The following is a 15,502-nucleotide window of genomic DNA, read 5'->3' on the forward strand; positions in this document are numbered from 1 at the left end:
TGCCGGGGGCTGGGACTCCATACGGTGGGGTGTCACTGAAGAGAAGGACCCCTGACTTTCCAGAGGCGTGGAACAGAACGCTTTTTATCCACTCGGCATCTTCAACCAGGAGCCAGTCTGCGACTCCCGAGTCCCCAGTGCCCAGAAAGCCACCGTCCCAGAGCCGTCCTGAGTGGACCTGGCCTAAATGTTTAAGGTTCTTTATTTTCAGGTCTGCGCTTTGTTTTTGTCACTGTGCGTAAGTCCTGCAATAAGAGTTCTTAGCACTGGAACCACATCACGAAGTCAGTTATTTATATAAATACATTCCACCCGGCAAGATCATACAATAAATACTTCAACAAACTGGTGTGTAATACACTTAGGTTGAGATAAAGGAAGAGGTCCGTGGTTTTTTCAAGGGTAAAAGCTTCTCTAAAATATGCCCACTGGATGCAAAGGGAAATCCAGAGAAGGGTGTGGCCGCAGCAGCCCTTATCAGCCAGCCAGGGGAGGCAGGACCCACGGCAGCCGGGCCTTCCTGGTAGGGTGGGTACCAGTCCTACTGAGAATCGCACCAGGCCTGCCAAGGGCACCGAATGCCCAGTTCGCATGTACTGTGCCCGGGCCCCCCCCCATCCCCCCTGCAGGAGGGAGGTGTTGGGATTCCAAGAGGGGACACGAACTGTGTGCTCTGGGAGATTGGGCAGACCTGGTCACCGTCCTGAAGCCTGCCAGATGGTAAGGTGACTGCAGCCACCGCCCTCTTCCCTCTGGGCCTGAACACACCCTTGTCAGACTAGCCTGCCCCCCCCCACCCCCCCTGTGGCACCAGGTCCCTGCAGCCACCGTGGCCCGGGCTGCCGTGTAACTTCCTCAGCGGCACCTGGGAAGAAACACCTGTGTCCCCTCACAGGACCACCCCCCCGCCGACCGCTGGCCTCTCCGCCCCAGTCCATCACTGATACAGTGTCACAATGAATTTGGGACCCAACTCCCCCAAGACAAAGCAAGTGCTTCTGGGCGCTGAGCCCCATAGAAACGTTTGCCGAGTAACAGCCCGATGGGGCTCTCCTCCTCTTGAAAGACGACCTCCTGAAATCACTCCTGGTGCCAGTGTGCACGTCACCTCCCTGGGCCGCTGGAGTTGGGCCGTCTCTGGGCTGAGCGGCAGGACCCACACGGGCAGTTCCAAGGGCTTCCTCCGGCGCCTGGCCCCCCGCCACTCCGGCGCCGCCCGGCCCGGATATTGTTCGGACCCGCTTCTGTTTGCCGGGCACAAGGAAGGGCCCGGTGTGGCCGCTCAGACGCCGAGGAGGACCGCGCTGAAGTGGGAGCCGCTGCGCACGGTGAGGGAGGAGCCGCTGGCGTTGTCCAGGAAGACGGAGGCGTACTGCCCCATCTGCAGGGAGGGTCAGAGCCAGCCTGGGGACCGCCAGCCCCCCAAATGCAGAATCTGGGGACTCCCCCAACCGTCTGCATCCGAGGACCCCAGGTGGACCCCGTGCCACCCAGCAGTGCCTGGGACCTGACCCTTCGATGCCTTACAGCGACCACAGCTCTGGCCTCCCAACTGTGTGGGAGCTTAAGCAAACGACGTAACCTTTCTCTGCCTTCGTTCCCGTGTTTGTGAACAGTGGGAACGCTGTACATCACCTACACTTAAATAAAAACTTTCCATTCTGGTGAACGGAGGAAAAACAGCAGTACTGACCTCAAAACAGGTACTTTACGTAAAGAGCTGGGGGGGGGGGAGGCCTGGCATGCTGCTATTTAAGGGTCAGCTGTCACTCCACACGTCTGCACTTCAACTCTTCCTCTTTTACTAAATCCCACGTATCAATTTGTCACTTGCCAAGGGCCCCACAGTGCCAGAAGAGACTGTCACGTAGGATCCTGTGTAAAGTTACATCTGCTTCCCACGGTTGCAACAGGCCCAGGGTTGTTACAGTGTCAGCCTGAGGGCACAGAGCTGACCTCCATTCCCTCCTGCCACCTGTCCCTACAGGGAGCCCCAGTCCTCTGTGGGATGCCGGAGAGGTCTGAACACAGCGGACTGAGCAGCAGGGCGGCAGCTGAGGACGGCGGCCGTGCCCGGGGCCGGGGGGAGGCTTTGCTCTGCCCGAACCCGTGTGGGCTCCCCGGTGCGGCCCCAATCTCTCCCAGGCCTGGAGTCGGAGGGCACTGTTCCCAGGGATCCTGAGCACCCACCTAGCCTTGCCCAGGTGGTGCCTGCCCCCCGTGCCCGAGCCTGTCCCACGCACCTGCAGGTACAGAACACCGTTTACGGAGATGGTGAAGAGCTCGCTGCTACTCTCCAGGCCCATGACAGCCTCCAGGGAGCTGCAGCCAAAATGGGAAGACCGTCAGCCCGCACCCCGGGCCCCACCAACCTCCTGTGCTCACAACCACCCCGGCAAACGACAGCCGCCCAGCTCAGTGCAGCGGTAACAGCTGTCCTGGCCAGGTCTTCTGGTGGAGGGTGGCATCCGAACTGGATCCTCCAGAGGAGTGGGGACAGTCTCCACGGGGCCAAGGGGGTTCTGCGAGTGCCCAGAAAGGCAAGCCTGGGCCCAGGCCAGGGCTGAAAGGTCCCGGCCCTGCTGCAAAGAGGACACAGGCCGGTGCAGCTGGAAGTGGGGGTGTGGTGGCAGCAGTGATGCCAAAAAAGTGGGTTCAGGCCAACCTATGGAAGGTTTCCAACCGCGGACTGGGAAGTTCTGAACTCCGTCTCCCAACTGCTGTGGAGCGCGCGCGCCCGCTCTGTGCCTGGGATCCACTGGGGGCGCTGGGGATACAGAGGGTGCTGCCCCTTGCCCTCCGGGGTGCAGGTGCCACGGAAAAGAGGGATCGTGTCAGGGAGCGGACGGTGAGAAGGAAGTTCACAGGCAGAAGAGACGGGGACGGTGATGGGTTGCACGGGCACTGTGGCCTCCGGGTGACAGCGCAGGCGAGGGGAGCGGGGAGGCTGGGGAAAGTGTCGGGGTAAGCACCGTGCGCCGCCCCCCCACCCCCCGCTGCTGGAAAAGGATGGCCTGATGGGGCCGGGAGCTGACTTCGAGATCGGGAAGGAGGCGTAGGGTCGCCGGCAGCTGGTGCGGCGGCGCTGGCGGACAGGGTCTTTCCAAGCTGGGCAGCGCTAGGGTGGGGTGAGGAGACTGGGGGGGGGGGGCGGGTCTAGTGCCGGAGTTCCCACCCCCCCAACTCACGCGTTGCGCTGGCACCGGGACTGGATGCAGATGAGCAGGCGCAGGCGGTCCCGGGGGCGCGGCGGCCCCCGCCTGGGCTGCTCGGCGAGCGCTGCAGGGGTGGGGGGAGGGGGCGGTCACGGGCGGCGGGGTTCCGAGCGCACGGGGGCGACCCCCCGCGCCCCGCCCGCCGGGAGCCTCACCCGCGTGCAGCGTGGCGGCGAGCGCGTAGAAGCCGGCGACGGGCGCCGTGTACTGGCCGCTGGTCAGGTTCAGGCCGGGGCCGCGGCGGAAGGCGCCCTCGGCGTCGGGCTGCGGGGCGCACGGAGGTCAGCCCGGGCCCGCCCGCCCGCGTCCCCGTCCCCGCCCCCGCCGGCCCGGGCTCACCAGGTAGTAGCCGCCCAGCTCGTGCAGCGCGCGCCGCTCCACCGACGCGTCCCGGCGCAGGCGGCCGTGGAAGGCGGCCTCGACGCGCGGCGCCCGCGGGCCCGGGGCCAGGGGCGCGGCCAGCAGGGCCAGCACGCCCGCGTCCCCCGCCGCCGCCTCCTCGTCCTCCCGCGGGGCGGCCGCGCCCGCCGCGGGGCCGCGCGTGCAGGGCTCGGGCTCCGCGCGCTCCCGCTGCCGCACCGCGCCTGGCACAGAGCGAGCGGTGGCCGCGCCGCCCGCCCACCTGCCCGCGTCCCCGACCCTTGCCCCGGATCCACTACCGACTGCACGCGCCCCACGCGCCGGCGCCCGCGCTCCGGGATCCACGGGAGACCCCCCTCGCCGCCTGCCGGGCCTGGAAAACGTGGCTTCCCGAGCCCGCGGCTGTTCCTGTTTTCCCTTCGAACTTTGGCTACCGGGAAGCTCGGGGCGGACTCACTGAAACCAGCGCCCAGGTTCTGCTGCCTCACCTCTCCATCCTGCCCACGCCTCCCCCTGCCCACTCCTGTCTTCTCCGCTTATAGCGAACTGAAGGGGAGGAAAGGCTCTCCTAATAGTTGTCATAATAAAGTGAACTCTGGAAGATACTGGGAGATAGGACTCAGCAGCTGCCCCAATGCAGGGCCGTCCCCGGGGACATAACAGCTCCGCCGCCCCGCCTGCACCGCCCCCCCCCCCCGCCCCGGACTGCCCAGGACACCATCCTCCCTGCCTCCCGTGGGGCTCTTGACCAGCAGCTGAGACCTGCCAGGGAAAAAGGCAGGGACACAGGTGATCAAGGGGAAGAAGCTGGGGTCTCAGTCCAGGGCCCGGGGTGAGTCTCAAATCCCCATGGTTGCTTTGTGATCAGAGGAGCACTTTGCAAAGTTAAGAAGCTCTGATCCCTCACTGATGGTCCCCACTCTGGGGGTACGGGTCCCCTGGCCCCAATCCCAGATGGGGTAGGGTGCTGGTCCCCGAGTGGCCAAGTCCTCCTTCCCCTGCGAAGCCTCCCCCTTACCACGCTCCTCCCAGACCCCCAACCCGACCCTCAGCCTCACCCAAGCCCCCCCGTCACAGAGCAGGGGCCTCCTCGAGGGCTGGCCCACAGGGGCATGCCCGGCCACCTCCTCCAGGACACCCTCCTCCGGCCCCACTCACGCCAAGGGTGCGTGTCCACAGGGGCGCACCCCTACCTTTCAGCAGCAGCTGGAACTCCTTCAGCAGCACTTCAGGTGGGATGATGGGGCCAGGGGGGCCCTGGGGACCGGGGGGCCCCGGGGGCCCTGGGAAGCCAAGCTGAAAAGGAACCTCAGCAGTGAGGAGACATGTCTAGTGAGCTAGACATCAAGAGCAGGTGCCAGGTCTCGGGCTAAAAGGAATGAGACAGGGAACCCCGCAGTCTCCAGGGCCCCCAGGCTCCCCACCTGTCGGGAACCACAGGGTGTGTCAGTCCAGCCTGACTGCAACCCTCCCGGACGGCCGTCCCAGGCCAGCCCGGGCCTCCCTCCCTAGGGTACAGACGGAAGCGAAAGGGGGTCGCTGAGGGCGCTGCCTGGCTTTCCAGGGGTGCAGGAAAAATGATAGCAACAGGCCTCAAATTCCGGGTCACCTGGGGCCCCAGCTTGGCACTTTCTGTGCTCTCCGACCCCAGGCCAAGGGTGAGGGTCTGTCCTCGCTGGCACTGCTCGGGGTGTGCCCGTGGGGCTGCGGAGGGGGGCAAGGGGGTGACGGTGGTGGGCTGGGGGTGCAGGGAAGGCCTTGCAGGTGGAGGCCCCCTGCTTCCCCACGTGCCCCCCCAAGACACACACACACACACACACACACACACACACACTCCCCCAGGACACACACACGTGCACACACGCTGCTGGAGCTCCCGTGCTCACCTTCAGCTTCTTGGCCTTGCCTCTGCCTCCCCTCTTGCCGTTGACGCCTTTATCACTCTGCCTGATGAAGAGCATCCAGGCATCCCTGGGCTCGATGCCCTGTGTCCCCTCGGCCGGGGGCTCCTGGAACACAGCCAGCCGTGAGGCCGGTTTGCCTCCCGTCGTGGGCGCCGCCCCCGCCCCGAGCAGACAGGACACTTTTCAGGATGTCCCCGTGCGCAGGACGGGCCTTCCGCACCCTCGGGGCCTGGTCCTTGTCAGCACTGGTGTCCTCAAAGCCGGCGCAGCCCCCAGCCCGAGCTTTCCGCCCTCCCCACGCAGCGAGGGTGACCAGGCCGCAGTGCAGCCTGGGCTCCGTGGACAAGAGGGCTTGGGCCGCGGGTGGGGGGCAGGGGGCGCGGAGCACCGAGCAGGTGAGAATCCTGGCCCGGCTGGCCCACCTCTTCCGGCTTCCCTCCACAGGAGCTCCCTGGGAGCCCGCCAGCTCAAAAGTGCTCGGGAGGAGGCCACTGGGCTCACCAGGGCCCCCTGCGCGGCCCCCGCTGGAGTGCCAGGGACACGGGTTACGGCAGCTGACAGCACAAGAACGGGACGGTTAGGAGGCCCGGCGGCCTAGCACTGATCTGTTATGAATGCGGAGTGACACCACTCAGCCTCCTCAGGACCTCCAGAACAAGGACAGGGGTGATTCTAGAAACATCCATTCCTGTGCACGCTGCATTCTGACCAGTGCCGACACGGAGCAAAATCCCAGGAGGTGCCTTTCAGGGAGAGGCCTTTGGCTCATCAGCCACTGGGCCTCAGGTGGTCTGGCCCCAGGTGAGGCCACCAGCTGGGAAGGAAATCGGCCCAAGGGCTTAGATGAGGTCACAAGCCAGTAACAGTGGCTGAAGGGAGGACGCCGGGGTTTCAGAGCTGGCCAGGGCCTGTCATCGGAGACCGAGCTGGCGGTCTCCTGGCCACTCCGCAGGGCCTGGGGCCTTCCTTCGGGAGCTAGTGTGCAGTGGTGGGGACACGGGGCCCCCCGTGCCAGAAGAGCCCGGGCTTGGGCAGAGAAAGGGCTCAGAGTGCCCGGGGCCTCCTGGGCCCGGCGAGGTGCCGTCCTACTAGCTGCTCACCGTGGACACAGGACCGGGTTCCACTTCACCGCCTCGCTCCGCCTTCGTCGGGAACGCGTGCCCAGAGGGTTCCACAGAGGCTGGACGGGCGCGCCAAGCTGACCCTCCCAGCTGGGCCAGTACTCGGACCCCAGTTTGGTTTGGGGGGGCAGAAACAGGTGGAGGCGAGTCACCCTGGGGCCGGGGGAGGCGGCCCGTGGCAGTGTGGGTGGGTGGCAGGCAGCTGTCCTGTCCCACTGGGGTCCCCAGCTGTGAGAGGCTCTCAGAAAGGAGGTGGGGGAGCCTCTGGTCCCGTGTGGGCCCCACAAACAGAGTCCGAGGCCAGAACCCCTTCTGGGAGCACCCAGGCCTCTTGCTTCCAGGTGACTGTATCCTGACATCTGGCCACCCTTCTCCAGAAAGCGTGACCCATGGTCTGGGTGGGGTTGGCCTTCCTGACTTCCAGTGGTGGGAGAAGCACTTCGGGGAGGCTCCTCCCAGGGAGCCCTCTTTGGAGGCGGTGTCCTTGGCCTTGGTGGCTCCAAGTGTGAGCTGAAGCCTGGCGCTGAGGGCTCCTCTGAAGTCCCCTCCTCCCACCCTCGGGGCCGGGCACTGTGTGCTGCCCTCAGAAGGAAGCGCAGGGCCGAGCTCAAGATCATCCCCTCAGGGCCAGAAGCCGCAGGTCACTAGGGGCCCTGCACACACGGCCCCCACCCCCGCCACGCTCCCCAGACCGAAAGGGAAGCACTTTCTTTGTTGTTTTTCAGAGAGAACTGCGCCTAGTAAATTCGGGGAGCGGCGGTCACACTTTCACAAATAGGTTCTTCCCAATTTCATGCCGGTCGAGTTATTTACATTTTACCCACTTCCCAACTTCCTTCTGCCCCCACCTCGGGGAAAAGGCGGTTCACGCGGAGCCAGTGGAATTTTGCCCTTAATGCCGCAGAACTACCCCCAAAGTCCCGGCCAAGGTTGGCCCTGCCGGCGCCGGTCCGCGCGGAGGGGCCGCGTCCACACTCCCCGCGTCTTCCCGGAGCCCCGCCGGCCACGCGCTTCCACCGCACGTTAGGAAGGCGGACGCCCGGGCCAGCCCCGGTCTCCGCCCGCGACGCCGCGCTGCCCTCGGTGCCCCCACCCCTCCCCGGGATCTCAGGGACGTGAGCGCTCCGGGTGGGGAAACCGAGGCCCGAGGGGGTCCGGCGTCTTACCGGCGGGCGGGCGGGCGGCCCCGCGCGGTTCTCCGCCGGCAGCTCGTTCCCGGGCCGCGGCTCCTGGCGGGCGCGGCTCTCGGCGGGCTCTCCGGGCTCCGGGGAGACGAAGCCCGCGGCGGCGGCCAGCAGGCCCGCACAGACGAGGAGCAGGCGGGCCCCGGCGGGGCGGCGGGCGGGGGCCATGCGGGCGGCGGCTCCCTCTGGGCTCGGAGCGCGGCGTCTCGGGGACCGCGCTCCCGTTCCGCGCCTTATAACGCGCTTGAATCCCCCGCCTCGCCCTTCGCGCGTCACGGCCCTGCGCCCCCTGCCGGGCCCGGCGTGCGCTGTAGCGGGTGTGCGCGCGCGTGTGCGTGTGCCTGTGTGCGAGCGCGGTGCGTGTGCCTGTGCGCGCGCGCGTGTGCCTGTGTACGAATGCGTGTGCCTGCGCCTATGCGCGCGCGTGTGCCTGTGTGCGCGCGCGCACAACGCGGGACGGGGTGGGCGCTGCCCTGGAGGTGGGGGGAGCGCAGCAGGGAGAAACGGGGGAAGGGGCGCTGCAGCCGAGGAGGGTGGTGCAGAGAAGGGGTGAGGAGAGGGGAGGAGGGACCGCGGCGGAGCGGGGGTGGGGGGGCTGCGTACAGAGAGTAGGGTGTGCGGGCGGGGGCGCGGCATAGGGTTGGAAGTGCGAGGAGGGGACTACGGGAACGAACAGGGGCGCGGGGAGGCGAGGCGGAGGGGGAGGCCTCGCTCGCGTTGGCCAGAGCGCCCCCTCCTGTCGAGCGGGTTTGCGTTCCATCTCCAGGCCCCGGGGCCATTCCTTTGCGCTGTCCAGCTCTTCTTCTCAGGGGGGCTTGGGTGCCCCTTCTTCTGGCCCTGGACCCTCTGTCGTCTTGACAGCCTTTTCTGTACGGGGAGCCGGGTCGCTTCCCTCCTCTGAGCCTGGGAGCATCCCTTCATCCCTGTCTGTTCCGTGCATGGTCTGTGGGGACCTCGAGGCATCCCATCCCCATTATTCCAGGTGGCGCCCCGTGAGGTCCAGGCCTTGCCAACATAGGTTTAGTACACCGGAGCGGGGACGACACCCAAAGACCCTACCCAGTGCCTCTTTCCCAGGTGGGGACCCTGCGCTGCCTTCTGCCCATGGCTGGGATGCCCTAAACTCAGAGTGCACTGTCCTTCCCCATCCCGGTGCAGGGGCACGGGGGGGGGGGGGGGAATCCACAACCTGGGGCAGCCACCCTGCACGGATATGGTTGCACCTAGACCCAGGCTGGGAGTTCTGAGCCCTCTGGTGACCCAGCCAGGTGTGGGGGCTAGATTCCAGTGCCAGGCACAGGGCTCTGCTGGCATGGGGCGCCAGATCCTGCAGGCTTGAACTCCAGGCTCCTCCCTGAAAAGAGCCAGCTCCCTCATCCCCTCTGGGCTGCTTTGTTCCCTTACATGCCCATTGCCTTCCTGTCTCCCCATGGCAGGTAAGGGCATGGGAATAGCACCGAAGTGCCTGCACCTGGTGGGCACACAGTGTCCTTTGTTCACGAGTGGGAGAAGACACAGCTAACGATTGCCCTTTGCAAAGGTCTGCCCCCACCGAGGGTCATCTCTTCTGAACCTCACCCTGTCCTATTTCACAGAGTGTGGCAGGCGGTGGCTCCCTAGCCTGGGGGTAATCCTAAATCAGGAGCCCCCCACTCATGCCCTGTTTCGGTGGCTGGTTTTCTACGCCAGACAGGGAAGGGGTAGGGGGGCTGGGGGGAGTGGGGAACACAGGAAATACTTCATATTTTAGAAAAAGCCTGGTGTTCGGTGTTCATTGTTCTGTGATTCTGCCTCTTTTTCTGTAGGATGTGAATATGGTGGTAGAATTGGGGTGTTTTGGGGGGGGTCAGAGTGTTTAAACAAAAATATACCCTGCCTCACCCTGAGAATTTGTTCCCTGGGGGTCAGTGTGTCTCATAGACTTATTCTGTGAGGATATCTTTCAGAGGCAAATTAAGACTACAACAGAGAAGTTCTGTCTTTAATCTTGAAAAAAAAAATTTCTCAGCAGAATGAAAAATGGAAATTCCTATAGAAATTACAGATGCTCGCTCCAGAAGACAACTGAGAGATAGTGGCTTGCATGATATGTACTTAACAAAATATCCGGCCTTATTTCCTCTGCAGACATTCAGCAGTGTTGTTACTAACGAGGACATTCGCTCCCGAATCAGTGGAGGCTATTGTAAAGCCTTCAAAGGATTAAGCCTTTCTCGGGTGGGTTCTCCTTTCTGGTCCCACGAGGAAAGTCTGTTAAGAAGCTGGGTGTGCAGAACTTTGTAATGTGCTTGTGTGTGCTGGGACACGGGCCTCGGAGTCCACTACTAAAATCTTGATCATTGGGGCGCCTGGGTGGCGCAGTCGGTTAAGCGTCCGACTTCAGCCAGGTCACGATCTCGCGGTCCGTGAGTTCGAGCCCCGCGTCAGGCTCTGGGCTGATGGCTCGGAGCCTGGAGCCTGTTTCCGATTCTGTGTCTCCCTCTCTCTCTGCCCCTCCCCCGTTCATGCTCTGTCTCTCTCTGTCCCAAAAATAAATAAACGTTGAAAAAAAAAATTAAAAAAATAAATAAATAAAAATAAAATCTTGATCATTTTCATTTCTGGGGGGGGGGGGAGACTTCATCTGGGACCGCTGGACGCCAAGCGTGGGGCGTGTTCTCTTTGCCGAAACCTGCAGTCTCCTGGCTCCAGGAAGTGCAGCCCGTGAACAGTAATTTCATGTTTCTGAAAAAGCACGCCCACACCCAGCACCTCATCCATTTCTCATGGACCGCACTGACTAGCCCAGAGAGGTGAGGGGCCTGCCCAGGGACACACAGCTTGGGCTTGGGGGTGGGGCCGGGCCCTCTCGCCCCCTGGGCGTGCTCACATCTTCACAGCCACAGATTTTGTCCTTTACGGTCCTTCCTATTCTGGATGGCGAGAAATTGGAGCTACGTGATGCGCTTGCGGGTTATGGATGAACGCGTGGCCCTGTCTTTTCCCTGAGACAACCAGGTAGCACAGGTGGGGATTGCCCACGGGGGTCTGGCTGTGAGCGAAGGCCAGGGAAACGCACGTGGCTGACCACTCTTGAACCCAGGGAGCACTCCCCACTTGGGTTGGTGGGTAGAATGCTGTGGGGGGCAGCCCTGTGCGGTGGGAGGAAAGAGACACCTCGTGGAGGCCACGTTCAAGCCCTGGCTTGCCCCCCCCCCCACCCCCCGGCGGGTGGCTGGTCTGTCCTGGAGCTTCTTGGAGTTTCCTTCCAGTTTCCCTGCCTGCGAGCTGGGATTAAGGGACACATGCCCTTGGGGCTGCTCTAGGGTGAGCTGAGGTCACGGTGGGTGCCGTGTGGGGCCGTGAGGGAAGCCTGCTTGCCTTCCAGGCTGCCTCGGTGGTGAGGGTCCCTGGCCCGGGCCATCAGCACCACGTCACGGGGGGCTGTCCTCAGACCTGCGTGAAGACGGGGGCTCCAAGCCTTGTCATGATGGGAGCACAGGACAGACCCGGCAGTGGGTCTGCTCAGCAAATCGGGTTCTTGCTTGGCCACCTGGAGCAAAGGTCATGTGTGGCTTTGGAAGAGGCACATATGGGGCCTTTAGGCACTCATCCCTCTGAGACTCAGTTTGCTGGTTCTGTAGAGCGGGCATAGTGGCCGCTGCCCCCGAGCCTTTGTCTGGGATCCCACTCACACGTGAGGGATGAGCAGACAAAGCCAAGGCCAGGAGGAAGGTGGCCTCAGCATGGAGGCCGGGCTGCTTGGGCTCCCCACTGCTGGTTGCTGGCCGGGATCCCGTCCGCAGGGACGTGAGGCGTACTGCTGTCAGGGCCGGGTGCCATTTGGCCCACCTGACGCCACGGAAGGCGAGGCTCTGACTGTGTACCTTTCACAGTGCCGGGGACCCCTGGGAATGGAGGGATCCAGTTGGGGGCGTGGGGTCCCTAAGATGTTCACGTGACTTCATTTCCACCTCCCAGTGGAGAGCCCCAGCCCGCCTGAGGCCAGCTTGGAGGACAGCTGCCATGTGAAACCCAGTTATTTTCCCAAACAGTGAACAATCCTAGTGATGTCATGGGCCCTGCCGGAGGGCCCAAATCAAATCGGTTCTGGTGCTGGTGCAGGCTCCCGTGACACCGTCCCAAGGTGACGACACAGCCTGGCCCTGGGGCGGGGGAACGCAGAGCATGGGGCCTGCAGGTGGGGCTCCCCGTTTCTGGGGGTCACATTTCGGGAGTGAAATCTGCTCAGAGGAGGGCAGGCCTCAGCAAAGACTCCCCCAGGTCAAGGAGCACCAGAAACAGGTTCCGGTGGCACCAGACAGCTTGTCCCCCAGCCCCCCCCCCCCTCCCCCCTGCGGCAGCAGCCCGGGGGTTCAGAGCCGGGGCAGCATCTGGGGCTGAGGTAATGGGTCTCAGGGTGGAAGTACTGAATGAGTGGGCACAGAAGGGGGCCCAGACGGAGCCCGAGGTGGCCTCCCCCGTGCGCCCTCATGCCTGGCTGAAACCTAATCCTCATTCTTGGGCCCTCATGTCACGGCCTCAGCCCTGGCTTCCCATCAGCCTGCTGTAGTCAAGCTGTTCTCACTCTTCTCTTTTCCTCCAAAGGAAGGACCTTTGCCGATGAAGTCATGGGAATAAAAGCTCCCTGTGCCCCCGAAAACAGTGGGAGCCTGAAGTCAACTTGTTGTGTGGCCTCCCAATGTCCAGGAAGGTGACCTTTGCTGTTTACTGGAACCTTCCAAACACATGACATCATCTAATTCTTGAATCGTGTGATTACCCCCATTGCACAGATGAGGAAACTGAGGTTGAGATCTCGGGACTGGCCCAAGGTCACTCGTCCAGGTCTAGCCTTCACGACCTGGGGTCAGCAGCTCATTCGGTGAACATTTGCTCAGTTCCCTGCTACCTGCCAGGCCCGGGTCAAGTGCTGGGGGTAAGCCGTGCAATCCTGGACAGGTCCGTGGGCCGCCTAGGTTTGGCAAGGGAAGTTCTGGTCTTTTTCACTTCCACCCGGAGGGTTTCTTGGTGTATTTTCTGCTCATCGTTTCCATGTTTTCGACTGATTAACTTAAAAAATCAGCCTAGCTCACCTTCGAGTTTAATGTAAGAGGGTACATATTGGTGGCTCTGTCTTGCCATTGTGAGAAGAATTACATTCGTAAGTGTGGTTGCGATCCAGATAACCCCAGCTGCTGGCCCTGAAGAGCCCTGGGACAGCCGATTAGCTTTGGGGAAGTGACACTGGCTCCTGGGGTGTTTATTCCAAGCAGGGAGGTTCTCTTTGCAGCCCACTTCCTCCTGCAACTAATCGACGTCGTGCCTGGCCACCCTCCCGTGTGCGTGATCCAGGGGCCTGGGGGAATCACCTGCACGCAGCAACAGTAGCCGCACTTCCGGCTGAGTGGCACTGGGGACCGAAGATGAAGGACATGGCCCTGGAGGAGCGGAAAGCCTTACCTTTTGTGTGGCTGTGACCACCCCTTCTTTTTTTTTTTTTTTTTAATTTTTTTTATCGTTTATTTATTTTTGAGACAGAGAGAGACAGAGCATCAATGGGGTAGGGACAGAGAGAGGGAGACACAGAATCCGAAACAGGCTCCAGGCTCCGAGCTGTGAGCACAGAGGCGGACGCGGGGCTCGAACTCACGGACCGAGAGGTCATGACCTGAGCCGAAGTCGGACGCCTGACCGACCGAGCCACCCAGGCGCCCCTGTGACCACCCCTTCTTAAGTCACGGATTCCTGGTCAAAATTCATACTTTCCACCAGGCCAACTGGTCGACCAACTGGGGTAGAGGTCTGAATTGACCACAGTGAGGTGTCATTGGATCACTTCGTTTATTACAGATATTTACATGGGACTGTCAACTGCTTGATTCCAGCAGTCACTGTCCCTGCCTGGTACAGGAAAGATGCTCAATAACAGGAGGGTCTTGTCTGCGAGATACTGGAAAACCCCAGTCCAGCGGAAGTGGTGAGAAGCGACCATGGACCCTGGCTCATCTGGGAACCAAAGGGAGTTGAGCCTGGGTTGGTGGCCACTGAAGGCACTGTGTAGCACTCTTTGGTCACCAAAGTCTCAGGGCTGCTGAGGAGTCTCAGTTTACCCAACACCGTCTGTGAGAAAGACAAGTGTGCACCCGCCCGGCAGACGTGAGCTCTTTGGGGCAGGACAGGTGCTCTCATTCCTGTGGGCCTGAGAGTTTGGTGGGCTTTTGCACATGTCCCAAGGTTATCCGTTCTTCTTTCTGGAAGTCCATACTGGCCCCCAAACCGATGTGTCCTTGTTTTCCAAGGAAGAGAAGAAGATGGCTTGGGTTGCCCTGCAGACGTTCCTCGTGCGAATGTATGTTAGTGTCTGTCTCCCGTGAGGGTCCCTTGAGTGTTCAGTTCCTGTGAGGCAAATCCGTTTGCCCATCCTGGTGCCCCGTCTCCACCTGCTGTCTGCCAGTGGCCTGTTTTCCCTCTGGTTCTGGTTGAATCTGGCCAGTGGGAGGCACCGGCAGGAGTCCGGGAGGCAGGAAAGAGAGTGAGGTCGGGGTATCTGTCCTGCCACTTGGTCCCCGCTGGGCCACGAGGGACGGTGGTTCAGGCTGCGTGCCTTTAGCAAAGGCCCCAGACCCTTGGCACCTCCCTCCCTCCAGCTGGAGGATGTGGCTGCTCCTTCCCATGTCCCCGGGGGGAGAGGGCAGGTGACAGCTCCCCACTCTTGCTGGACCCCCCCGCTCGGAGCCTCTCCAGCCTGCCTACGCCTTGGAAGTAGCCCTTTGTGAAAACGTCCCCCATTACTCGATTCCAAGAGTCATCTGTTTCCTCCTGTGACCCTGAAGGACACGATGGGCCTGACCCAGGTGCTCCGTGTAGGGGCAGCGCAGCTGATCAGATGAGGGGCGGTCTGGCACCAGCGGGCCAAGGACGGGGCCCTGGAGTGGGATGTGCGCCCCCACCCCAGGTGCCTCCCCGCATCGCCATGAGGTGTGTGGGAGCAGAAGCGGGCCTTATTCTAAGATACCGCCTTCCGACTACCTAATTGTGATTTAAAAAAAAAAAGTCCATTTGACATGTTGAGTCTTTGTTTTGAAAGAGTGCGCGGCTGTCTCCAATAACTGTTCGGAAAACATTTCAGAAGATTTTCGTGTGGAGAGACTCAAGGGTGCCGGAACCTTCGTCTTCATTTGCATCTGCTCCGAGGGAGCAGGACCCCCAGCTCTGAGGACACCCAGTCAGCTGGTGGAGCTCTGCCTAAGCCCTGGGAGACACATTCAATCCTCCCACGAGAAGTGGGCATGAGAGACCAGGTCTGGGAGCAAAGTGGACGTGGAGGGACCCAGGGATTCCTTCCTCAGAACCCAGGGATGTCAGAGGCCCCTCTCGTCCCCAGTGGGTTTCAAAGAAGAGGAAACCCAGGGGGCGCCTGGGGGGCTCCGTCGGTGAAGCGTCCAACTTCAGCTCAGGTCACGATCTCGTGGTTCATGAGTTCGAGCCCCACGTCGGGCTCCGGGCTGACGGCTCAGAGCCTGAATCCTGCCTCAGATTCTACGTCTCCCTCTCTCTCTGCCCCTCCCATACTCGTACTCTGTCTCTCTCTCTCTCTCAAAAATAAATGGAAAAAAAATTTTTTTTTTTATTTAAAAGAAGAGAAAACCCAGGTCCAGAGGGAGGTGGGGGCTCCCCAGACCTCAGACAGTCAGTGCCAGGGCTGGAGCCAGGCTGGACCTAGGACCCCCGACTTG

General features: G+C 62.2%; 1 protein-coding gene across 1 annotated transcript; it reads right to left on the reverse strand.

Annotated features, from left to right (window-relative positions):
- Window positions 1–840: 840 nt before the first annotated feature.
- ERFE (erythroferrone) lies at window positions 841–7,952 on the reverse strand. The gene is made up of 8 exons (XM_047085580.1): window positions 7,767–7,952; window positions 5,462–5,584; window positions 4,769–4,871; window positions 3,555–3,799; window positions 3,371–3,479; window positions 3,189–3,279; window positions 2,244–2,322; window positions 841–1,381 (listed from the first exon to the last, which is right to left on the reverse strand). Exons 1-8 carry the CDS (start codon window positions 7,950–7,952, stop codon window positions 1,283–1,285), a joined length of 1,035 nt encoding a protein of 344 aa, XP_046941536.1. The 3' UTR covers window positions 841–1,282.
- Window positions 7,953–15,502: the final 7,550 nt, after the last annotated feature.

This window comes from Lynx rufus, unplaced genomic scaffold (assembly GCF_022079265.1).
Source record: "Lynx rufus isolate CCGP_SWC_20201006 ecotype Redwood Valley unplaced genomic scaffold, mLynRuf1.p SCAF_2, whole genome shotgun sequence".
NCBI classification, from domain to species: Eukaryota; Metazoa; Chordata; class Mammalia; order Carnivora; family Felidae; genus Lynx; species Lynx rufus.